The 15,518-nt window shown below is 42.8% G+C and overlaps 2 protein-coding genes across 9 annotated transcripts in view; one reads left to right on the top strand and one right to left on the bottom strand.

The window, feature by feature from the left end:
* The window catches only part of Sarm (sterile alpha and armadillo motif), a 211,847-nt gene extending 203,540 nt beyond the window's left edge, over positions 1–8,307 (top strand). For all 8 annotated transcript variants that reach the window (XM_075685588.1, XM_075685591.1, XM_075685587.1 and 5 more), the window contains 5 exons: positions 190–289; positions 1,163–1,352; positions 2,383–2,504; positions 5,398–5,717; positions 6,890–8,307. In XM_075685588.1, the coding sequence (XP_075541703.1) occupies positions 190–289; positions 1,163–1,352; positions 2,383–2,504; positions 5,398–5,683 (698 nt within the window). In that variant the 3' untranslated portion in view covers positions 5,684–5,717; positions 6,890–8,307. The remainder of the gene's footprint in view (positions 1–189; positions 290–1,162; positions 1,353–2,382; positions 2,505–5,397; positions 5,718–6,889) is intronic.
* Positions 8,308–10,000: 1,693 nt separating this feature from the next.
* On the bottom strand, positions 10,001–15,409 carry LOC142575867 (dCTP pyrophosphatase 1-like). Its single transcript, XM_075685596.1, has 4 exons — positions 15,118–15,409; positions 14,866–14,976; positions 13,751–13,785; positions 10,001–10,987 (listed from the first exon to the last, which is right to left on the bottom strand). Exons 1-4 carry the CDS (start codon positions 15,276–15,278, stop codon positions 10,785–10,787), a joined length of 510 nt encoding a protein of 169 aa, XP_075541711.1. The 5' UTR covers positions 15,279–15,409; the 3' UTR covers positions 10,001–10,784.
* Positions 15,410–15,518: the final 109 nt, after the last annotated feature.

Below are 15,518 nucleotides of genomic sequence, written 5' to 3'. Positions count from 1 at the left end.
CGAGAAAGTCATATCACTATAACCATGCAGCTTTTTTGGGGGGGGGGGATGAGTTTTGACACAGCGGAACATGAGATGTGACAGAGTCCCTCGCTAAACGGATTAATTTTGTGTGAGCGTTGTCTTTTTATATATGTATATAATATATATATAAGGGCACATATAACTTTACTCAATGTGCAAATGCAGGTCTCAACCAGTGCGCGGATGATGCAGACGAAATCGAACGGAACAAGAGCCTTGACGTCTTCGTCAGCTACAGGCGCTCTAATGGATCTCAGCTTGCCAGGTGAGAAGCCAACTTTTTTTTTAATGCATAAGCATTCTAGGCCTACTCCCCTCAGAAATCTGTCCGTCTGTCTGTAACATGTGACACGATGCGCTCCATAGGTATTCAAAGGGTCCTATGGGGGTATATATGAGAATGCCTTATGACTACTGAGATTTATGATTATGCTGTATATATATATATATATATATATATATATATATATATATATATATATATATATATATATATATATATATATATATATGTGTGTGTGTGTGTGTGTGTGTGTGTGTGTGTGTGTGTGTGTGTGTGTGTGTGTGTGTGCGTGTGAGCACATGTGGGAGCATATGCAAGCATGTGCACTAAGGAGTTTCTGCAGTAATCTTTATTTGCGCATTAATATTTGCCGTTGTCATTTCAAAGCGTGCAGCTAGTGAGGGTGTAGAACTATATCACCAGATTAAAGCTGTTTGCCAACGTCATGGTACTAAAACGAGTTCTCATGGTGAGATGGTATTTCAAGATGCTCCTATAGTTTGTTCATCTATAGTGTACATTTTGCTCTTCTCATTCTTGTAGCATCCTTTTATCCCGCAGTTGTTACTGTTAAGTTATTGGAGTTTCTTGTAGTCTGCTTTTCCAATCATGACATATAGAGAAGAAATGCAGTTTTGTGGCCACTGGGAAATGGCATGGGCAAAGCTTGCCAATGACAAAATAGTTGTATAAATATGTTCCATGTTGAAGAAGTACATTAAATTTGTAACATGTGCAGCAAACAGTTCTTTTTAACAGTGAGCACAATATTTAAGATGGCAGTCTCCTATGCCTTTATGCCTGTCTCCTAGTTTTATGCCTGTCTCTCAAAATGCATGTTGCCTTTATTCCCAGTCTTTTGAAGGTTCACCTGCAACTACGAGGCTTCTCTGTGTTCATTGACGTGGAACGCTTGGAAGCGGGAAAATTCGACAACAACCTCCTCAACAGCATACGACAGGCCAAGCATTTTTTACTCGTCCTTACACCTAATGCCCTCGACCGGTGCGTGGGTGACACTGACCGCAAGGACTGGGTGCACAGGGTGAGTGAAAATTAGGATCTCCAGCAGGCCTTGATCACTAAGTGAGCATGGCCTGAAACCTAAGCATCACTGTGAAGTCATGGTGCTCTTAAGGGCACTCAGGTAGCTCTGGAAAAGCGGTGCCGAGATGCAGAACGTCTGCATGCTGATGCACATTTCATCACAATGCAGTCATGAGGGAGGCTGTTACTAGCTCACTGCATCAGTGAGAGAACTGCTAGAAAAAGCTGCAGTCATGCCATGTTGCGGCTGCAATGCAAAAGAGCATATCTGCAACTTGAATTCCTGCTGTTAAGCCATTATTCTAGCTCCCTGTAAAAAGCTCATCACATGCCACGCACCAAGTCATCTTTGCCGGAATCTTGTCGTGCCTGTTTCCTCTTCCCCGTCTTTGAAGTATTTTGAAATATGTGTTGTGATTGTTCTTGCGGCAGTTACTCTACTGCAGGTGAAACTCTTGCAGCAAGATTTTTGACTGTGCGTCAGTTGCTTTAAAGTGATGCCTTCATCATCAAGCACACTACTGCGATCTGTCTTTCTCCAGACTAGCTTTTTCTCTCCGCTGTTCTTTCCATCTTTCATTTCCCCTTCCCCCAGCGCAGCGTAGCAAACCAGACTTATCCGGTTAACCTCCCTGCCTTTCCCATCCCGTTTATTTCTCTCTCTCCACACCTGATACTGCCTCTGTCAAACAATTTTTTGGAGATGTGGAATCCACAACCAAATCCATACGTCAACTAACATAAGGAATGCCATGTATAATTCGCTATTGTCCATCATATTTGTGTTGTGACCCTGACATTTTGTAACCTTGTTTAAATTTGTTCCCCAACACTTAGTCACCCATGGCACGGTGTGGTATTTGTGCTAGACACTAGCCTTGTGAACTTCTCACAGGATGCAAGAGCATGTAATTTCTTTTTAATTTCTAGTGGCATTTTGTCATGAGACCACCATCATCTTTAATCGCCAGTATAAAACAAGCCACATAGCATGACGTGTGAAACTTGTTCTTTTTTTCTATGTATAGGAAATTGTGGAAGCTCTTCAGAGCCAGTGCAACATAATTCCAATCCTGGACAACTTCCAGTGGCCAGAATCGGAAGTGCTCCCCGAGGACATGAGGGCAGTCTGCTACTTCAATGGTGTACGGTAAGTGCAATCCTTCTCTTTTTTCGTCTAGCATTGGCAGTTCTGTCGCTATACAGGTAAAATAGTTGAAGATGTTCTAAAAAGCATATTGAGTGCAAGTTATTGAATATTGAGTGCAGATATTGAATGACTTGCATATTGAATGCAAGTCATTCAAAAGCACTGTCCAACAAGTCCCCTGCAGTTGGTTTTTACAAAAGGTCTGTTAACAGCCAAGTTGTAGGAGTATGAAACTACAGGAGTAAGCTCTCTGCTCATAATCATAGTTTCCTACAAAAGTTAACAGGAGGAACTCTGGCGTTTGTGCCTTTGGGAGCTGCAAGCATGGTATTTCAGCCAGCATGAACACCGACATTGGAACACATAACATTCCAGTCGTTATGCCCGGCGGCTGCCATCTTCCCACTGCTAGACAACATCCTCCATAACTGGTTGTGGGAGGCGCGGCTTGCGGAAGTGGACTTGGGAAGCCATCTGGCAACCTTTGACCAGGCCCGGCAAGCCGTTGTAACCAGCGGGGCCCTGGAAAAGGGGCTCCACCCACCATAACCAAACAACCTCTACTACAATAAACGTTTATTCTCTCTCTCTCAGCCAGCATGACACTGAGGTGTAGTAATAGATGAATCTCCCTAAACTTCATTTTTCTGGCTTCAAACGGCTTTGCGGGTTTGCAGATTAAACACTTTCAATAAAATATCGCATTGTAAATTGAACAATTTGCAAATGATTATGCATGTGCAAAGAATTGCAGCCTTGCAGTGTTTAGAAAACTGATTGCTTGGAAATTTAGAAAGATGAGGCACAATCAATGTTACAAGAACATTTCAAGCTGCAAGCATGAAGACTAGACAAATTCCTGTACTAACCATCATACCTATCCTAGATGAACAATCAGTACTATAGCTTCCTCTAATAATTTTTGTCGGAAACTCTTTGCTCATAACCAGACCATTTGCCAGCCACTCGCCATAGCCTTAACAGTCCTTAGGAGAATCGAAGAACCCATCAAAACTTTACACATGATTGCCATACTTTATCCATTTCTCATTAGTTTTGCAACATGCGATTTCATGCTCATGGCTCCTATGATTTAGCATTGTTCTTTTGCTGTCATTGCTGGGTCCTCCATGGTTTTTTTTGTGACCAATAGCACAATTACTTGAGTTGCTGTCAGCTCAGAGTGTCAAGGCTGTGCAACTCTGAGCAGCACCTTCCAACTCAAACTTACTCCCTATTGAGTCGTTTGCACTAAAAGTGTGACCTGTTACAAGTTTTCTTTTTGGCTGGAATAGTGCTTTGAGGGGAAGCCAGCACATACTATATTGCAAACTGTCTGCTTCACTTCATGCACACTATAAGCACTCTAGTGTTCTTGTTGAGATGCCATGTGTATGCTGTGGTCTGAGCACTAAATGTCAAGCTAACGATATCTAATACAGTTAAACTTCGATATAACAAACTTCAATATAGCTCAATTCTCGATATAACGAAGTGTTTAACTTTTCATTGCCTCTTGTTCATAGAACACCATCTACTTGGAACTTCAATATTACGAAGTGTATTTGTATGCCATTTCAATACACCGAAATTTCGCTTAATAAATGGAAACTTCCGCGGACGCAGATGGTAAAATGATTGAATAACAAGTGGCTGCTTGCAAACGGCACCTCTCAAATCGCGCGCGGCGCGACAAGAGCGACCGCCCAAGTGGAGCCGCATCATGTTCCGTATAAAGTCCAAGTGCGATAAGATTCTATCACGCCACGCGCACTTTGTGCTTTAGGTGCGAGTGAAAGTGCTCGAAGTTGAGACAAGAAAGATGGTGGCTTCACGAGTGACGCCTTCCCGCGCGAGCAAAGGAAAAGAGGGGCAGGGGAGCGAGCTCGCGGTAACGTGATCAAGCGCGCACGAGGGGTAAGTTGGCGCGCGTCTCGGCCGTGGCTGCACAGGACTGTAAGCGCGGCTGAGCGCATACGCAAAAGCACACCCTGCTTTGGAGGTAATCTGCCGCGTGTACAAAGAGTGGGCGTGTCGAGGAGGCGTGGCATCATGTAAGCTGTCTTTCCGCGCGTTTAGTATTGGAGGTTGCGTAATCTCGAGTTTCAGTGACTCGGAGCGAGAGGCAGACGATGCATTCGCTCCCCGCTGCAGGCACTTTTCATGATAGCGTTGTCCTAGTGCGGGCGACGCTACAAGCCGCGGGGGAGGAGCGCACGCGCAAGCGTGGCTGGCTTCGCGTAATTCGTACCGCCGACACGAAGATATCGTCGACGTGGCATGAAACCGTTGCCGACTCCCAAATTCATCCAAATCAATTGTTTCCTCATTCAAATTTGCTTTTTTCGATTGTCCGATAGTTCGTAAAATTCTGCGGCCCCTTTCCGTGAAAGAAAAACCGATAGGTGATTTACTTATTTTCACAAAAGGTCGAAATTCAATACAACGAAGTTTCGATATAACGAAGCAAATTGCCGATTTTACATACTTCGTTATATCGAGGTTTAACTGTATTTCACTTGGCACTGACTTAATGTTCACTGTTTCCCATTGGTCTTACTTGTGAACCATCAAGGTATGGCACCTGCAATGCCACTGGTGATGCTCATCACGTCAACATTGTGAGGGGCTTGACAGCTGGCAGGACGTTCTTTTTGCTGAGCAGCAGTTGCTTTGCGTTTTGTGTTATACGAACATGTCGCACCCATGCATAGTTAGAACACCATTTGAGGAGTTCAAGCATAATGTTGAACCTTGCTATCGCTGCTAATGCCTCACCCTTCGGGCAAAGGTGCCCAATTTTTTTTGTGCACATGTCCAAATGTTTATCTGACAATTCCAGGTGGCTACCCATTTTTCTAGGCTCATAGAAGACCTCGTGTTTGCTATGCAGGTGGATCCATGACTACCAAGATGCATGTGTCGACAAGCTAGAGCGGTTCATGCGGGGCGAGATGAATGTGCGCAGCGACGGTCCGCTGGGCCGCTATGTGGGCATGGGTGGGCCTGGCACACCGGGCACCCCGAGCACGATGGCCAGTTGCCGTGCGGCAGTCTACCAGCGCAGTGCCAGTAATGACAGCGCCAAGGGTAGCACATCCTCAGACCGCGAGTCCAGCAATGGCCGAGCCCCCACAGAGCAGCCACAGGCGCAGCTCCCTGCGCAGCCACATTGCTGACCCCGCAATGCCTTTGGGAGTTCCCTCACTCATGGTAGGTGGCATTGAATGAAGTAAAAAAAATTACTGGGCATAAATCATTAGAGGAGTATTGTCAAAGTAAATGCGACAGCTTCCTGGTAGGCCTGCTGAGATATGCTACTGGGCACTCGCTGGTTAGCTAGCTCTGTTGGTTAACGCTACGAGGCATGTGGGTGTGGTGACGTTGCACTGCCTCCCAAATCAGCCCATAATCTCCAGAGTTATGGAGATGTAAATTTACTTCTTCGATCCTTTAAAAATTGTTTGATTTCAAAAGTATTTCGGTGGCATCACCACCCATTTCTTCCGTCATTTTTGGCTTACCAAGCCTTCAATCACCTTTTTGATATCCGAAGAAGTTAATATACCAATCTGGTTTAACTTAATATTTCTGATTAATGTGCCTGTAAGTTTTTTTGATGCCTCTTCGTAAGGATTACGGCAAAGAAAAAGGAATCTTGCAATAGCTAATTATTGACAAGAACTGCTGCCATGTCAGTCATTACCTTCTTCATATCTCCTTCAGGCCTAAATGTGGGTATGAGGCATGGGTGAGTTCTGAAAGGTGTTTGAATTTTGCATACAGTTCACCCATGCTAATTCAAGCTCCTAGGGATCACAAATTCTTCTTTGAATTATCCAAAGCTTAATATAGTGCTGTGCACAATTATAAGTTGCGATGTACACTCTTATCATCACTAATGTGCAATTAGGTCAGTGGCACCATCTCATGGCGGCTCACATCAACACATAAACCAGCTGGAATATGAACCAGGAGGGAATTCAAGCCATATAAACATCAAGCCGTTTAAATTATTGCTTCCCAGTGGCTTTGCCACTGGAGAGCAATCAATAAGTTTAACTGAAAGCCTTGCCTGAATAAAGTAGTTTCAAAATTCACTGGAACTAAACTGGGCAAACCAACATTGTGCGGTGCGTTTGACTTAACTGAACCTTTTGATTATCTGAGTTTGCATCATGGCTCATCATGAATATATTTTGAAGCTCTACAGCTGATGCCAAGAAAAAGAAAAGCTTTTTTTCCAATTGTCAACTATGCCGACTCCCCATCTCATTCCATTATCGCAAGTTGACTGTGTGCCAGTCACCTAAAGGAACTTTAGTTAACCTCCTTTCTTGTATGTGCGAGCATTAGCAATAAAACACGACACTTTTGCCTTGCAGGACCCACACTATAATATTGAACGTGCAGCTAGACAGTGCCATCTGCTCCGCCAGCTGTCGTGATGGATTCCATCCCTGAAGCAGGGTTCTACAACCAATGCGAAGAGAGAAGTGGCTGCCTCTCCTGGAGAGATTGTGCTCATCACCGTTCCACAAACAGCCCAGTCAACTCACAGAATCGACACGAGCACTAATGCAAGAAAAACTGCGAGGACTTCTTGTGGTTCCCCTGCAGTTCTTGCTGCTGTGAAAAAGTCACTGAGGAGCAGCACTGCTTGAAATTGAGGAGTGATTACTCAAGCTGTCTCCCCAGGGATCATTTACGAGGCATGTTAATTGATGAACGTGGGACATGCCATCAGACAATGTTTTTGATGCTCATGTTTCCCACTTGAAGTATTCATCAACCCAAAGCTGCAGCTACAGTGCATATTTTATGTCAGGAATCGCTGATTGTTTTGATGGCCAGTTGTGCAATACTGAGTTCTTAGAAGTTACGGCCTTTGGTTTATTAAGGCCTCGCTATGTTTCAACAAAGCGAGTTAACTATGGTATTAGATCTAGTGAGATGCCAGTACAGTTCGCCTGGCAAATTGCTGCTGCAAGTTTGTCCTCGAGGAGGCCGCAAAGTCAACATTAAAAGTGCCTCGTACAGGCTTTAAGGCAGTAAGATAAGTGTTTTTATATTGCAACAAAGAGTGAGACCTTCTTTAGCACTTGATACAGGCATAAATGAAGAGAGAACGCAGCTGCAAAGTTTGCCTTCGGAAACGGCTGCTTGCCTTTGTTTTCCGTCCAGTGCACTTTGTTATGCTGTCACTTAACCAAGTGCTTTTGAGTTCAGTTCTTTGCCAGTTGTTTTGTTTCTTTAGGACATATAGTATACAAGTGGTACGAGGGAGTTGTGCAGCAAGGACAGATATGAAAGGGAACACCTGATTTGCATTAGAAAGGACAGCTGCTTTGGAAGAATTGGCATGTGAAGTCTGAATGTTGCACTTCTGGGCTAAGCACCGCTTGAGTACCAATTAGGCGTTCCCCTTCATACTAGACTGCCCTGTACACTCTCATCGAGGCCAGGCACTATTTTTTCTTGGAAATGTTCCCACGTGTAACTTGCTAACAGAGAAATGAACTGGCCCGATATCTGTTGTTTGATAGTCATTGTAAATTATTGTTCCTACGGTGCTGGCACCTCAGGATATTTAGTATTTTTAAGTCACATGTTTGTGTTGTGTTATCCCTCACTATTTTTCCCCCATCCCCCTTACCTCATATTCAAGTGCCAGGCATAAAAGCCTGCTACATTGCTGAGCACTTGTGAAATCAAAAATATCATTTCATTGTTGTACATACTGCAGGATGTTCTCAGATGCCGCTATGCGAAAGTTAAATAAACTGTTTTATATTATAGTAAACCGTGTGCGTACTGTTTCATTTGCTATTACTGTCCAGCATCGATATTGTGAGCACAGATATAATAAATTATTGAAACGAGGTAAATGCAAAGTGCCTATTTGCAGTATGAGCACATAACTACAAATATATGTTTATAACAAATTTTGGCTTAACACTGATACCCCTATTGTTGACAAGATTTGCTTGAGCATTACTGTTTTCTGTCACATATGATGCGTATCAAGAAGAGCATGCCATAATTATTCAATTCCACACTGATACATTTCTTAACCATTTCAGGTGCCATTCAATTTCGGTGATTTAAAACAATTTCATCGCATTCCTTACATGTCCTTACAAGTACCGCTGCAAAATAGAATAAGAATGTTCAATTCTTCAGAGAGTGTTGTCAAGTCTACAGAACTTTTACTCCATGTAGAAACCTGCTACAGGAACATTAGGTATGAAAACAAAGTATTTCATGTCCAGCAGGCTTGAAAAGCATCTATCCAGCCACATGAATATTATGCCTGGTGCGACACGTGAAAAACAATCAAAGAAGTGTACCTGCTGCATACGACATGCCCACACCGAGCACAAATATCCAATCGTCTGCCTTCCCACTCGTTTTACTAAAACAATTTGTCCATTTTATTCAAGCTTAGTACAGTTCCAACCAGAAGCGTTTCAAGATGTATGAGCTGTACTTCAAACATTACTTTCATCAATGCTCTTGCTGTTGATGCATAATCTTGGCAGACATAATGCCTTACAGGGTTAAAAACAGTTGCGAAACTCCTAGGCCTGCTTTGATTTGAGATTTCGCTAGGAGCCATCAAAAATGGCATGCCATGAACGCCAGCACCGAAAGACAATACTGTAGCGGCTACTATCTGCTGATTCGCAGTACTACAGCTCACTCCTGGGGAACTCGCTGTACGCCATTTTGACTGCAGTGAATGCATGCAGTGCAGGCATATATAGTCATAATTTTTAAAAGTTCATGCCTGGCACAATTGTGCTGAGAATGTGGTGTCAGAACAGTGCTGACTACAGTAAGCTGGTGGAAGTGAGTGGCTGGCACTGGACGTGGGTAATAAATGTTATTTGCTGTTATCCTGTGGTTGGCCTGCATTCAAAGAAAGTCTCTTTTCCACGACTTACATTTAGGGGCCCAATAGGATGGAGACCAGCCTAGACTCGAGCAAATATGGTAGTTCTCACACTTTACGCAAGTGGCAGTAATTGCAAGTGATTAAATTTTGGTTGGCTGTGGGGCTGGCTGTCTCGGATCGGACAAGGACAAGCTGTCTGCCCCATCCATATTTTTTATCTGTCCTGGGTTCACGCGTGGAGTTCCTTACATATTATCTCTTCTGAACATTTATGCAGTGCTCATAAATGTTTAAATATGCCCAGGGCTGTCTCAATACTGCTTTCTTTCACAGGCAATGCAAAAATTAGTTTGGCTAATTTGTGCCGATGGCTGCCCAGTTTACTGTAAGCGATGAGAGCTATAGTGGCAAGACATGAATAATGATAAACTCTGGTAGCAAGGGGAAATGAAGCTAGCGTAGGATGAGGTGACAATGAAATAAATATGTGTACACCCAAGAAGCTGTGGAAGGAAAGAACAATTGATGGGACAAAGATGCCTGTAAAATAGCAAGCCCATAATTAAACGGGAGAGAGATGACAAGAGAAGATTCTTCGTTGACATGCAAATAATTTCTCCTTTACTAAACAAAAGTCGCTGTGCAATGCACCATTACAAATGCTGAATGTGATGGTTCTAGCCAAAGCTGCTAAATTGCTGCCACTTTTCAAGATCAACCCACAACATAAAAACACCTTTCTATTGCCTGCTGCACCTTCCAGGCAAATTCCACCTCGCATGGCAGAAAATCGAGAGGTCACGGACAGCAGGGCCCCTGAACATTGATACATACCCTGTGGCCAAACTTTGTTGCGATTGCCACTGTGTGGCATAAATAGAAGAGTGGTCATGTGTAGCTTGTTCTCCAAGACTAGCAGCCATGAGCACTATCAGAGGTCATGTTGCATGTTGCCCCTCTCCATCTTATCACATTGCCGCATGCGCAAAAAAAAGCAACAAAGAGGGATCGCACACAGCATGGCAACAATCATCCGGAAGTGTCAGTCTGAGCTGCCACTCATGTCTCAAAGGTATGTGCAAACTTTGTTTTTTGACTACATAACCTCAAGCAAAACCATTTCATGTGAATAGGGACGCTTCCTACCTAACGACTTCAAGTTCTGCCAGCAGTAAGAATTTAGCAGAACTGCCACATTCTCACTGAACATAAAAGTCAACTCAATAAGGCTCACATCATGTTACCAACTAGAACAAAATGGCTTCTTGAACATCAAAAAGACGTTTTTTTTAGCTTTGCTTCTTTGTTAAAGTACAGCTAAAGGGCAAAATCATTTAGTAGCAGCGATGATCAGCCGGTAAGCAAACACAAAGCAACAAAATTTAACTGTCCCCTTCACTGTAGGCAGTGTATTTGTCGCTCTTGCCATACACTTTTGATGCCGGGTACTTCTGTCTGTTGAGCTCCACTTTGCGAAGCACCGCAGTTGGCAGGTCCACTTGACAGCGGTCAGCGAGACGAATGAGGTAGACCAAGACGTCGCTCAGTTCTTCTCCCAGGTGCGTCTTTTCCTCAGACGTCCAGTCTGCGAAAACATAATGTGGCCATAACGGTGCTTCTAATTTTTTCGCAAGGCAATCAATGAAAAATGAACAGACAAGCAATTAGAGTTAATTCAGACTTTGCCCACCTCAATATAATGAGGATGGATATAGCAAATTATTCAATATAATGAATTATGGAATACATATATTGCACCACCTATCTCTATAAGCTCATCCAGACATTCTGCGATGGTTAGGCAACTACAATGTGTCTGGAATAAAGTGTGAACCACGGAGTGTGACGCTTGCAATCCATGCTGAACTGTATAAATGTGGTAAATGGCTGCAGAGATGCAGTCAATGCTTAATACTCAACAGATTTTTGTCCAGCTCTTCAATGCTTGAACACAGCTACATTACTTTTGAAATGAATCTATCCTGGCCTAGTTCGCGTCAAAAAAGTAACCTAGAGTGCGTTTGAATGCAATAAATATTACAGAAGATTGAATCTGCATGCAGTGGTTGTCTAATATTTTACCAGATTCACAAGGTATTTGAAAACATAATGACTTCAGAAAAAGCAACAATATTTCACAAAGAAAGAAAATTGCAGCCACAACTCCAGTTGAATGCTACGCAATACGAAGCATTGTTGCTTTGTAGTGGAAGGGCACTCACAAACCGCGGTAATTTTCTGAACTGAAACATGCACTGCAGGTTGTGAAAATGAAAACTTTATATGACATTGCATTGTTAGAGTGGCGATTATGTACAATTTTACATTGTTAGAGCATGTACGATATATGCGCAATGCTTGACATAATTAATTAATGTTCATCGGTTTACTGATTATGGTTTCAACCATGTCTTGACTGGTGACATCACTGGTGGTTTTACTAGTGGATTTGCTGCTTAAGGTGGAGCAAGATCAACGTGTGCATGCCTACCTAAATGTGCTATGCCTAGAATTCGAGAGCGGGTGGTCAAGTGATTGCACATTGTTTCATCGGTGCTTTACCAGGTCTGAAGGTAACACTGAGCGTTATCTGGACATCTGGAAAGAACTGTGCACTCCAAATGTAGTCTAGGTCACTGTTTTGGATGCTGCGAGACTGAACTTCCTTGGGCCCACAAAAACGGTCAGACAACTGACAGGAAACAAACAGTCTACACGTGACAAGAATGCTTCGCATTAGATCAGACATGTTCGCAGAAGATTTTGTGCACTGTTTGTTTCAATACTGTTCTTAAAGAACTGTCCAGTAAAACCACCTTCATAAATGAGTGCATATGGTGCCAAAATATGGCTGCATGCTCTGATCAGTTGGTGCCCGTTGATGTCTTACAAATTTTTAATACGGGCATTTAGTGAGTTTTTCATATTGAATGGCTGTAGGTCAGTCTTCTAACTAAAATCTCAGACATAGTAGTCTATCAAGTTTAAATCTTGCAAACTATACTCCGCGTTATACTGCCATGCGAGTAGTATCGCAGAAGTCCCACTCTTACATGTTTGCAGTGCAGTTGCTTTTGATCTGCGGCACTTTCAGTGGCATAACTGCTTCAAATATTATAAACAACTTGTAGAAACAAAGTCACATCAAATCACACATTATCTGTGCCCCTCCGTGCTGCCAGTAGGCGACATACTATGGTTTGTTCGCGAGTGCAAGCAGTGTGTTGTGGACTTATGGATGCTGGTCACAAAAAAAACATGTCACGCCGCTCTTTCAGCGGTAAATATGTTCCAAACTGCGACACCTTCCGCATAGTAATTACGCCATATTTTACACCATGACAGTATGAGACTTAACGTTGCACCAAATTACGTGACGCATAGATACGCCATTCTTTCATATGTGACCTCGCCATCCTTCGGTCGGGAATGCGAGCAGCGAGAGAGGTCTTGCTAGCATTCATAGCATTGCAGAATTACGGAAAGGTGGGCAAGGTGGTGTGGATTCAAAGCTATGCCTAGCCAGTGTAACTTAACACAGACAAAAGAGGTGAAGAAAATATATAGGGTATGTGCTGTACTGACAATAAAATCTTTATTGAAGGTAAAAGTTTCTATATTTGATCAGCTGAAACAGAACATAAGGTCAATAGCAAAAGTAGATTTATAAAATTAACAAATTGTTTTCGTTTTCCCTTGACTCTGTAAGTCTACTTTTGCAACTTTTGTTCTTATGCACGGTTGAATCTGATCATATATAGAAGCATTTCCCTTCAACGAAAATTTTGTTGTCAGTATCAGCGCATGTCCTGTCTATTTTCTTTGTCTCTTCTTTCGTCCACATTACATCACACTGCCCAGGCATAGCCATGACTTCATAGCATTGCCCACTATGTACGTAACGGTGCAGAAGGCGTTCATGGGCACTCACAGAACTTTGCAGCTAGCCTCTTTTGGGTTGTGCAGGCTGTGTGGGAGAATGCAAAGCTACCATGCAGGGTATGTGTCGCATGTTATTGTGAAAAAACAAAGTGGCTATTGATTCTGCAAGCTAGAGCTGCTTGGAAACTGCCATCACTGACTTTCTCAAGCAGTCACTCGCAATGGCTTGGGCAGGACATGTAATGTACAGAACAATATGACAATTGGGGAAAGCATGGGTAGGGTGAGGGGATGAGAGGAGGAATGGGGCATAGGCATTTTGTGATATGTTTGGGCTTTAAATATCACGTAAATTTATTGCTGCATAGCAGCTACCTTGATCATTCAATAATTTCTGAAAGACTAGTTTACAAATCACAGTGGGTCCCCATATAACGGGAATGAGAAAGGTAGGGTTCATGCTTACCTGGCAGGCCTTCTTTTACTTCCCCTTTCCACTGGCTGGAAAAAACGAAAACGTAAAAAAAAGACACACAATAAGAAAACATAAGAAATGCTGTAAAATGTACTAAACGAAGTTGGCTGCACATAACTCTAGCGCTGTTAACTAGTTGTGCAATGGTATATTGCACAACCTTTATGTTTCTGTTGCACTGACATACTTTGTCACACTCAACTAAGCATGCACAAAGTTTTGTCATGCCTTCTGTCTCCAAACCCTGACCTTGCCATGATACCTTAACGCTGTGAACTAGTGGGCTTCAGCCTGAAACATGCGACCACAAATGAGCAGGACAGGTGCTATGTGGTCGATCCTTTTTTTGGTAGTTTGGTAGAACATTTGTTTATCGTGCTCCGTCACATACAAGATCTAAAATACATTACAGAAATTCAGGAGTAATTTTCAGAAACACAGCACGACAACAGTACTTTTTTTATATATTTAGCTATAATGTTCCGAACCCTGTGAAGTCTCTAGACTGTGAACTGTGCCATGTGCGTAAGTCTACAAAGCACGTGTCATGTGATTGCCCTCACAGTATATTCAAGGGACACAGAGGTTGATTGATGATTTTGCCTGCCTCAACAGCCAACTGTAGTCAGAGGAAGCAATACTGGGCCCTTGGCGTGACTGCAGATAGTTTTCAAGCCATCATTACTTGTCTTTTTAAAAACTATGTGTCTCGATTGTAGGCTTTGGGTACACTTGCCCGTTATGTGTTTTGCATTTTCGTTGCTGTTGTCATCGTCACCCATCATGCTCCTCTTTCTGCTCCGTTCCCCAGCGCAGCGTAGCTGGCAAGAGGAATATACCTCAGAACGACTCCTCTGACTTTCATATCACCACACATTTTTCACTCTCTTACGACACTTCCATGCATAATCCTTTTCTGCAGTTACTTCCGAGCTGAGAATTTTTGAGTCAGAAGCTTTAGCACCTCTGCAGCTCATTATGGAGCACGTACAATGAAAGATGTTAAGGCGCAGAGCAGTTCAAATAGCAAATAAATACACAAACGAGACGGGCTAGCAAAACAGTAAAAAATAAATAAATAAATAAATAAACATGCAGACACCTACAAGCATTCGGAAACTTCTCCTACTTCAGCGACCATAGCAAGAAGAATGTTCCTTGGTGAGTGGTACTGGTCCCAGTTTCTCTCTTTTGCGAAATCTGCTTGCATCTGGCGTCTGGTGTAAATGACAAAAACAGTACCACTTGATGCAATGGCGCCCGTACGCGAGCTAAACACTTTATACGTGTTCAAGTACATCACAACAGAAAATAAACATTAACTGTGCAAGCACAAAACGCACACATGCACTACTTACATCGTTTCTAAGGACAAATTACTGCTGAACTGAAAATTACTCGGTTCTGCGGCGGTTGATTCCTCAGCTGCGCTGCCATTTGTTTGAACGCTTTGAGACATTTGCCGAGCTTTTTTTGTAGTTAACGTAACACTACTTCGCAGCACAACACGAGCGATCATAAATATCGATACAGTGACTGTACTATTAAGGAATGAACAGTACGAGGCTACAAGAAATTCTCGAAAGGAGCCTTCACAACACCTAGCACGTGTACGTTGTTTTGAAATTACAGGCGCGCTAGCAGACTGATGATGATACAAGAACTTTGAAATTCTTCTTAAAATGCACAGACTGAGAAGCACATAACAAAATTAATTATACAACAAATTGTATAGCTTTGCATAACACTGGAATTTTAT

This window comes from Dermacentor variabilis, chromosome 3, assembly GCF_050947875.1.
Source record: "Dermacentor variabilis isolate Ectoservices chromosome 3, ASM5094787v1, whole genome shotgun sequence".
Classification (NCBI taxonomy): Eukaryota; Metazoa; Arthropoda; class Arachnida; order Ixodida; family Ixodidae; genus Dermacentor; species Dermacentor variabilis.
This window is presented reverse-complemented; position numbering and strand designations above follow the sequence as displayed.

Coding starts and splice junctions, on each gene's coding strand:
- LOC142575867 (XM_075685596.1), bottom strand. CDS start 15,278: ATGATCGCTCGTGTTGTGCTGCGAAGTAGTGTTACGTTAACTACAAAA. Junction 13,786..14,865: donor GGAGAAGTTTCCGAATGCTT/GTAGGTGTCTGC, acceptor CGTTTTTTCCAG/CCAGTGGAAAGGGGAAGTAA. Junction 10,988..13,750: donor AGTAAAAGAAGGCCTGCCAG/GTAAGCATGAAC, acceptor ATGTTTTCGCAG/ACTGGACGTCTGAGGAAAAG.